Source organism: Solea solea, chromosome 5 (genome assembly GCF_958295425.1).
Source record: "Solea solea chromosome 5, fSolSol10.1, whole genome shotgun sequence".
NCBI classification, from domain to species: Eukaryota; Metazoa; Chordata; class Actinopteri; order Pleuronectiformes; family Soleidae; genus Solea; species Solea solea.
Window position 1 is genome coordinate 18,988,832 of NC_081138.1, and position 9,854 is coordinate 18,998,685.

Sequence of the window (9,854 nt, forward strand, 5' to 3'; positions counted from 1 at the left end):
AAAGCATTGATCATCACATGGTGATGGATGACAGACCTTTGACTGTTAATCAGATAACCAATGCTGTAAGCGTCTCCCGTGAAAGAGCATGAAGTTTGGGTGCCACAGCTTTTGATCCTTGATCATTAGCACATTGGGCTGGTCATGTTGCAAGAAAACTGGGGAGGTTTTGAAGCAAACCCAGCTGGTTTTCTTGAACATTTCCTTACGTAGAATGGGTGCACCACTTCAAGCCAGAGAAAAAAAGACGTTCCATGCAGCGAATAGTCATTTAGAGTATATCAAAATGTGCGAATTATGGCTTGTACCATGGAAATGATGCCACTATCCTGTGAGTCAGACTTGGACAGATACGGTGGCAGGTGTATACAAAGACAAGACAAGAGATATGAGCAAAGGTGACAGTGAGACAAAGTAAGAAAATTGTTTGGGCTCTAGCTTTCTGCTGTCTATTCTCCTCAGTGTCAGAGTTCTTCTACTCCACTGAGGCTTAGCACCCGTCTAGCATCACCCTATCTGTTTATACAGAGGCTAATATGAAGCCTGGTCTTTATCCCTACACCGTGGCTCAACATAATGGAATAGTGAGACATAATGCTGCTCCAGTCAAACAGTCAGCGGAGGCCTTTAAATTGCTTCCAATCCCCTTAACAAATCTGATGGAGAGGCTATGAATAACTCAAGGACTGCTCTTCTCTTCTCTTCTCTTCTCTTCTCTTCTCTTCTCTTCTCTTCTCTTCTCTTCTCTTCTCTTCTTCTCTTCAGTAGTCTGAACCTTAGAATTATTTTTGGATTAACTCCCTTTACTTCACTTTTTTAATTAAGAATTGGCACCTGATATCTAAAAGCCAAATCCAGTGTTTATTCCAATTTAATGATCTGAGACAATTGCAAAAGTAATTCTACCTTTGCAATTATATTTTTCTCCTTAATAAACATAGTACATAACTGTCTAGAGTGTTGAGGTGACAGTTGACTCTGGTAGACAGCAAGTTTAATTTCAGCTTTATCCCTTGAGAAAGGTATGTCTTCCTGTATGCTCTCCTAAATCTTTATAAGTTATCTCCAATGGGGTGTGTGGGGAAATACCTTAAATCTTAATGTCTTGCGTATTTTATCCTTTGCTGGTGTTAAAAAAAAGGGTTCAAATGGCAATGTGTGGGTTCAAAGTAACAAGAAAAGAGAGAGAAAATAGATCAATGAATAATCTATGAATTTTTAAGTAGGTGATATTAGATGATGTTGGTGAGTTGAGGCATCAAAGCATGCAGTATGTTTTACTTTGAAAGGTACAACCTTCCTAGTTCATATAATACTCAGTACAGAGACAAAGAGTTCTTCCTGTTGCTCCTGCACTTTACGGTGTGGCATTTGTTGTAGTGTACTTGAGCTGTAGCGTCTGTTGCACTTAGTGCCACATTATTAGTCACAGTTGCAATTATTGTTTTAGTGTGAAAGGACTGGCTGATTAAAGACGATTGGCTCAATCACAACCTGATGACAAAGAAATGCACATGCGGATGCACTCGCGGATATTTGAGTAATGTGCTGAAATCAGCCGTACACTGTGGGGGTGGGCTTTTTGTGTGTTCATGCACACGGCTCATTATGTACTTGTTTGTGTGGTTGTGACTTTTTACTCTTTGAAGTGCTATTGTTGGGGAAAGAGGCAATTTAACACAACAGAAAAATCTGAGAGAGCGTGTCAGAGTGGAGGAACGCGAAAGAAATAATCAAGTGATTATAGATTGCCTCTCTTGCAATTAAAGGATTAGCACGCTTTAGCTTTGGAGTGATTTGTTTTGTAAGCCCGTGTTATATATTCAGATGCACCTTGAAAACTGGATGGCCTTAGCATCTGTTGGCAGTTGCCTTCTTCCTTACGGTCTCCCTTTACAACGTGTCTGTCAACGACTTGTATAACTGCTGCTCCGGCCTTCACAGTCACCATGTACTTAATTATCTGGCGACGTTACATTCCACTTAGAGCTCCAAATCCCCGTTGTTGTTGTTGTTATGCAACCTCACCTTCTCACACACACACAAACACACATTTATATACCTCAATTATGTATGCATCAAGTGGCGGAGTATGACAGTTATTTTGGTTTATGCTTTTAATGTGCATGTGTAATCACAGAAGGTGAGATTGGTTGTGTTATTTAATCATTTCAAGTTCAGATTGTCTGTGGAGTAGATGCTGTTGCCCCTAAAGGTGACAAATGAATTAGCATCACAACAAATAAATGCTGAACGGTGGGGAAAATATCTAAATGTGATCTTTTTTTGGGATATTATTTTTGAAGTGAAGCTTCTCTTCAGTATTCGCAATGTTGTAGATTTTAGGTTTGGATGGTATCCAAATTTTAATACCTTGAGACCTTCACCCCACATTGACACAGTGGCTACTACCGTAATTTATTTGAAGTGATATTATCAGACTCAAATAAAGTATCAAAATAAATAAAATTCATTAAAAATGTAATAACTAACAAAGGCAACAATGCAACAGGTCTCACCATTAGATACTATGTCCTTCATGTGAAAATAGGCACTTTTACTTTTTTACCAAACTGAAAATTCACCTACATAAATAGATATATAGATATATGTATAGGGCAATTATATAAGGCTATGAAGCTGAAGCTGATACTATATATTTTTTTTACCTAACTATTGGTAAGGCTTCTTGTCTTTTTCTAATGTGCTCAACTTTACGAGTTTAGCTTTGATGGCCATGTTTGACGGCAATCAAACAGGTCTCACAGGATCACTGGTGATACCCAAACCACAATGCCTGCTTGATGTGGCCGTGTGACCGTACAATCTCCTTTTGTCCTGCCATTGTCTAACATGCCGTTCCTTTGCTAGGGAATGGAAAAGTGTAGTCACATTTAGCCTTCTCTTTCAGCAGGGATTTCTGAGTTTGCACAATTAAAAATCAATTATGCGACTGGAGGATATTGGTTGGATTGCCAGGTCGAGGACATTTTCAATACGCTGTGGTCTCAGACCATGAAAGCTGAACCAAAAGTGAAGTTTTTTGTTTGTTTGTTTTCTTCAAGCACTTGAAAGTCTGTGAAGGCACTTCAGCGATTCCTTGTCACACAGTCAGATGTGAACTAGGGCAGCAAGACCTTGCCCTCTGCCCCTGGCTTGAAAGCCAATGCATTAATAAATTAAATAAATAAATAAATAAATAAAGACATTCAAAAATGATTAAAAATAGATGCAGCAGACACAGAGAATTTTATAGCATTTTCCTCCCTCTAAAAATCTGGCACCTACGTGCCAGTGGAATGCTAGTAGCAGTTAATGTAACCTCAAGCAGAGATGACAAGCGGGCCACAGAGGTCTGGTAACCTCTGCGTCTAATTCCACATCCATTTTCTTTTATTATTTTCAACCCCACTGACCCTGCATCACTGGAGAGAGTGTATCAGATTTGATACAGCTCCCTCTGGGGCCCACAATGGGTTTATACACTTTTTCTGATAAGCACTATAGCACTCTGTAAGACTTGTAAACAGACTTGAAGTTATCTTTGTACTGGAGCCAACAGGCTGTAAAGCTATCCTGCAGTGGCTATTCCCACTCTCTTTGTAGACACATGAGAAAGGTTTGAGTCATTTTATGTGAATTCTTTAATTTAGTTGTTAATGAAATACCTCTTGTATACCTTTTTAAACCTTTTTTCGAGGTGTGGTTGCATGAGGCAAGAGGAAGGGTTCTGCCAAGGACACTGCTGTTACCAAGAAACAGCCTGGAGCATGGATGCTCACTCTCACTAAAAATGATGGCTGCCAGTTAGGGTCACAGGGAAAAACAGATTTTATCCACTTCAGTAAAAGCTCAAGATCATGGGGAAAACGTGCAAACTCCACAAAGAAAGGTCCTGGTCAAATGTTTGCCTGATTTGATCAGGCACCTTTTTCATGTAACCTTTGTACCAACTTGCCACCCACATTATTTGATATACATATTATAAGTGTACATAATTAACACTGATAATAAGATAACCTACTGTGAAGAATGACAATATAAATTAACACACAAAGGCCTTTCTGTTTTTCTGTGCTGTCCCTTGTTATAATATCACTTTTAACTTAAGAGGCCCATGGTTGTCCAGTAAAGGTCCCTGAAAAAATAAAACCATGTTAAAGTAAATCATAGTGGGAGCAGTTAAGTTTATATTGCTAGCTAACATTTTATGAGACTGTGCACAATATACTTTCTGGCAGAGACCCTGAGGAAGAGAGGGGAGAATGGTGGAGAACAATGGACTGAAGAGTCTCATGACAGAAGTATCACATTAAAATGACCGTATTGCTTAGTTTATTGTGCAGAATTGGGTTTTAACACACTGTTAGAATGCATTCTGTGTTGGAGAGCAGGTTCATGTTTTGTACAGGGTCCAAGGAGAAACCAGGTTGAAGTTTAATGTGCTGCTCAGGGGCAATTTCCACTTTGATATCATCAATTTACACCCTTAGTGTGCTGCCTTGTAGAAGTGACAGACTCGCCAAACTGGCCTAGATGCAGGCTAAAGAGAAATTAGAAAGGAAAAGAGTTTGGCAGTTGTGAACTTGTGTAAAAGAAAAAAAGATTGATGAAACTAAGAGAGGAGTGAAGAGAAGAAGTGCCCCCACAGTGAAAATGCTAAGTGTTTACAAGATGGAAATCTCTCTAAGCATGTCTTTGCTGTACCCCATGTCTCTCTCACTAACGCTCCGCCATCACACTTAATCAGCCAATCACGGTTGGACTCTGTCTATGAATCCTGATTGGCCAATTATACAACCTCATTAACACACCACCCAGTGTGTTCGTGTGCGCGCGTGTGTGTGCATTTGTTAGCTCTCTGCATTTGTAAAACATCTGTGTGTGTGGGCAACATGGCTGCGCTAAGTTTGCAAGTTTCTCATGAACTATTAAGTGTCTTAAAAGTGGCTTAACTGTTGTGTTTAAAATCACCTTAATTTTCTCCTGTAAATTAAACAAGATGTTTTCATACTAAATAATTAATAAAACAATATTATCTCAGTAGCCCTTTACATGAACCAACAATTTACACACTTTGCATTTTACAGTTCACTTTCCAGTTGGATGAAACACAAAATACATTGATGGAAAACATACTGAGCAGGAGGGCAGGTTGATTATAGTTACAGGAGGACACACCATTGTGCAAAGTACAAATGCAGAGAATTTGCATAGTTTGTGCGAAACATAAAATGCCTAATAATAACTAAAACCTAGATATTAAAATGATCTGTAGCTTGCAGAATGATGTTGGAAAATAGAGTCCTTGTAGAGACCTGATTCTGTCGATGACTGCAGTGGAATCCTAGTATAGTATGTTATAGCACATGAATATGGCCACAAGGCCTGGTTTCAATTGATATGCTCAGTGAATCCAGTGTTGGATTTGAACTGTTTAATCCTGTTTATGTATTACCTTTTCACACATAGAGGTGAAGAAGAGGGTGCAGGCAGGGTGGAGTGGGTGGAGACGAGTGTCAGGGATGACGTATGACTAGAGGGTAGCGGCAAAAGTGAAAGAGAAGGTCTACAAGATGTGAGACCAGCTATGATGTATGGCTTGGAGACAGTTGCACTGTCTAAGAGACAGGGGGCGGAGCTGAAGATGCTGAGAATTTTGTTGGGAGTGACCAGGATGTACAGGATTAGAAATGAACATATTTGAGGGACAGCTCAGGATGAATGGTTTGGAAATAAAGTAAGAGAGTCAAGGTTGAGATGGTTTGGTCTCGTGCAGAGGAGGGATAGTGATTATATTGGACAAAGGATGTTGGAGATGAAGCTGCCGGCCAGGAGGAAAAGATGAAGACCAGAGGGAAGGTTCATGGGCGTTGTGAAGGAGGACATGAGGACAGTTGTAACAGAAGAGGACACAAGGGATAGGCAGATGATCCTCTGTGGCGACCCCTAAAGGGAGAGGCCGAAAGAAGACGACAAATATGCATTACCTTTTCACTTAAGTGAGGAATGACATGGCCATATTTTCTACACATTTGTACATTTGATAGGATTTCACCTGTCACATCTGCCTTTATATACAACCTTCCTTCTTCCTTTCCTGCTCTTTCTTGCCTCGATTATCCACCTGTGCCTATCTCATTTGTATTTTCCCATGCAAAACACAGCATCAAGTGGCGTACAGCAGGGCCCAAAGGTAGATCAATGTCAATATTTATTTCATGTCCAATTACTAGGGCAGAGCCGCAGTCCAGAGAATGCAGCGATGAAAGTAAACATCCTCTCACAGAGGCACATAGAAACCATATTAGATATGCAGCCTGTAGCCAAGGCTTCATGAGCAAGGAGTTGGAGTACCAGCACAGGTTATCAGATTCCAGTAGAGAGAGCTGCCGCCATTACCAGGGGCTGAATCTCACAGAAAGTAAAGTGAATTTATTTTGCTCTCTGTGGGATATCCCCAAATATCCTCTCTATTTTTCTTATATTGCAGTAAGAAGTCAGTTAATCTATGTTGCTTTTGGAATTCCACCCATCCTCAATATCGATCAATCACTCAGTTCCAGAGTAAAGTCTTATCTTTTTTTTACCACCACTGAAGTTTGGAAATATTTGAAGTTTCCACTGTTATTTTTTTCTATGAGTTATAATAGTTGTATGTTTTTGTTTTTTTTTTTAAATTCAAATGTTTTAATACAAAGTTGATGAAAGTTTTCATTAACATTAATGTGTTTGTGTTATTATTTATTATAAGGTAACATTAGCAATCTTTGGAGTTCGTTTTTATTGATTGTTCACAGTGTGCATGTTCATGTACAGCATATTTATTTGAACTCAATATTCCCTGCTCTGTGTTGCTTTACATTTGCCAGATAAATAAACATATCAGTTAATGATTTGCAACCCCCCTTTTTTTGTCTCCTTGTCATCTCTATTCTAGATTTATTCCTGACAACTGAAGGCCCAGCATTTGAAACTTGGCTCAGCAGGGTAAGAATCCTTCTCTTTCTTTTTTGTTTATTGTTTGTTTAGTTTGGTATTTAGTCAGCGCAGCCATGAATTAACTTTACTCCTTTGTACTTGATAAAAGTGTGGCAAAACAATGTTTTTCTTAATGTAAATTGTGTTATTGGTTGTTTTCTTGAAAGCTAATGCTCATATACTTTATTTGCAATCCTCAAACTCATACTTTCTTTCATATAAACACAACACAAATGTTTAAGCACTGGAGTAATAACACCAGTGAGGGTTAAAATAGCTTTCTGTGTCTGACCAACAGTCAAAATTATACTGATATTTTGAACCCAGCAAATATTTCATAACATTACTTTTACTCTACTTCTATTACAAAAATGGGTTGCCTTTGTAAGTTTAAAGCAGGAGTTGTTCACCTAGCGATCAGAGAGTTATATCCCCCCCACCATCAATGTATTGATGTTCTTTATGTACCAAACTGGTCTGCAAAGCTTTGGCGGGCTGGAGTGTGCAGGGCTGTTGGCACTGCTGCAGGACTAGTTAATATTCTGGGGAGAGCAGACACGGGAAGACTGTGGCTCAGGGTTTTTGTCGAAGGGGCCTGTTTGAAATTCAGCAGGTTGAGGCACCAATCGAACAGTAGTCTGTCTTATCACAGAGCGAGGGAACTGGGGGGGGGTGAGGAAGAAGAGAGAAACGGGCAGATTGAAGGATTTGGCGGAGACGGAATGTGGGGAGAGAGAGACCAAGCAAGAGCAAAACAGAGCAAATAAACTGCCATGTCCAAAAACCAATGGGATGTGTGATGGGTGGCAGGACTGTTGATCTGATGAAACAAGAATTTCCACAGGATTATTTTTATCATTCCAGTTTATTAGTTAGTTAGACACATTTTCCAAACATGACACGACAGCAGCATGCCTTCAGGGCTTGAAATGTCAGTTAGTCAGTCACTTAAGTCCAGTCGATCCAATTAAAACAATAGTAGAGGTCAACAGATGATTAATTGGTTGGGCCAATAAATTGGGTCAATTTGCAATTATTAGAAATCCCAGATTTGCAGATGACATTTCCTCTTTACCCACTTTTTAGATGTTTATTTAACAAAGTATTTATTGTCTGGACAACATGGCTATCCGATGAGTTTGGTTGACATGCCCCAGAGGATGACATCCTTATCTTTAATAAAGTGCCACCTTTAGATTGAAATGTCCGTTCAGTTCCCCTGAGTTAATCGTGAAAGGATCTCAAAGCACATCCAGATGCAAGGTCATGACATCACTGCATCTGTAGTCCAGTATTATTATTACTGACATTAGCATGCAGTTCAGTGCCACTGACTGCTGACTGATCGTTCCTCCCGGTTTGATCGTTTTTTGGAACAGAATAGAGTGTTTTGCTATTTTTATCATACTCCACTGATCTTGTTTGAAACTGGAAAAAGTGACGTGTTTATCTGATGACAATAATTCTCTACCTAGAGCCAAACTAAACACATCTCAACTTGCATTTATGATTAAAAATGGATTTGGCAGCCGTGGCACTCTGTAGGGGCTTGTCGTTTCAAGTGTAGTTCTTTGTTTATGTGACGTGGAGCAAAACAGAAAATGTGGATTTAGCATGTAAATGACAATTAGGCTGGCTTTGTCTCGGTAGACAACGGGAAGTCATTTGATGTCAAACATTTATGCAAATCTTAGACGGTATGACCGAAAATTTCACAATTCAAAATTTCGACGGTAACACGGTGTGTGTTTGCTTTGTGTCATTCATTTATAATAATTAAGTATAGTAGTTTTATTAGTTCTACTAAGGAAAAAAAAAAAAATAGGACAGTATCTCAGTCCGTATGTCTTGTGAACACTGGTCCAGCTGCAAAATGACTAATAGCATTGAGCAAATCCTATGAGTGTGGAGCAAGAGATTTGGGAGCTAGACAAAGTGTATACACACACACACACAGAGAGAGAAGAGTTACAGACAGAATGAGTTCTAACCTTGTCAGTTGAAAATCTGTTCCTCTGGAGTTTATCTCTAACACCTCATCTCATTCTCTCCTCTAGTCCATAAAAAAACCCCTCCTTGCTTTCTTTTCATCTTCCTGCATTTTCTAGACTTCTCTGTTTTTCCATGTGACAAACATGGTCATGAAAGGCCACATATGCACTCATGCATTAATCCACAAACACATGAGGCCGAGTCGTTGCCCTGCATCGTCAGAGCATTAGACCCCTGTTAATCCCACTGCGGTTCATTGCAGCTGCATCTATCGGTCACAGGCCAGCACACTCCTTCTCTAGCACTCTGTTTTAATTACTTTTCTCTGTTTTCTATCTCCCAAGTCTCCTTCCATCCCTCCCTGTTCATCTGTTTTCCTGTGATTACACAGGAGAAGGCAGCCACAGAGGGAGAAGGAGAGGGTGGGGGGGGTGCTGGTGGGGGCAACAAACCAGAGAGTGGTTTTAAAGGTCAATTCTTCAACAGCTGATATAATAATTTTGTCCTTTAGTAAGTGATTTCTCTTCACCTTCACTCCCTTTCACATCCATACCTCTGGTCACACTCCTGGAGATACTGCAGCGGGCTACTGTCTCTGTCTTAATCTCACATACTTTTAGATCAACCCACTTAGTTTTTACCAGTCTCTCACGCTGACAGGCGGCAGAATTTGTCGATTGAGGGAGGATTACATTTTCAGATCCTTGAGGTCAATTTTCTTGCAGGAACATAAGCTGTGTTATCACCAAGAGGCACAGGGTGACATAGCAGCACGACACAATGTAGCCAGTCAAAAATTAAACCATGACGAACAGAGCGGCACAGTAAATACGCACTGACTTAAAAAAAAAAAAAGAAACACAAACAGATTTGAATGCTCT

General features: G+C 39.8%; 1 protein-coding gene across 1 annotated transcript in view; it reads left to right on the forward strand.

Annotated features, from left to right (window-relative positions):
- The window catches only part of itfg1 (integrin alpha FG-GAP repeat containing 1), a 114,551-nt gene that overhangs the window by 17,171 nt on the left and 87,526 nt on the right, over positions 1-9,854 (forward strand). Inside the window, exon 7 of the mRNA XM_058630204.1 lies at positions 6,941-6,990. Coding sequence (XP_058486187.1) covers positions 6,941-6,990 — 50 coding nt within the window. The remainder of the gene's footprint in view (positions 1-6,940; positions 6,991-9,854) is intronic.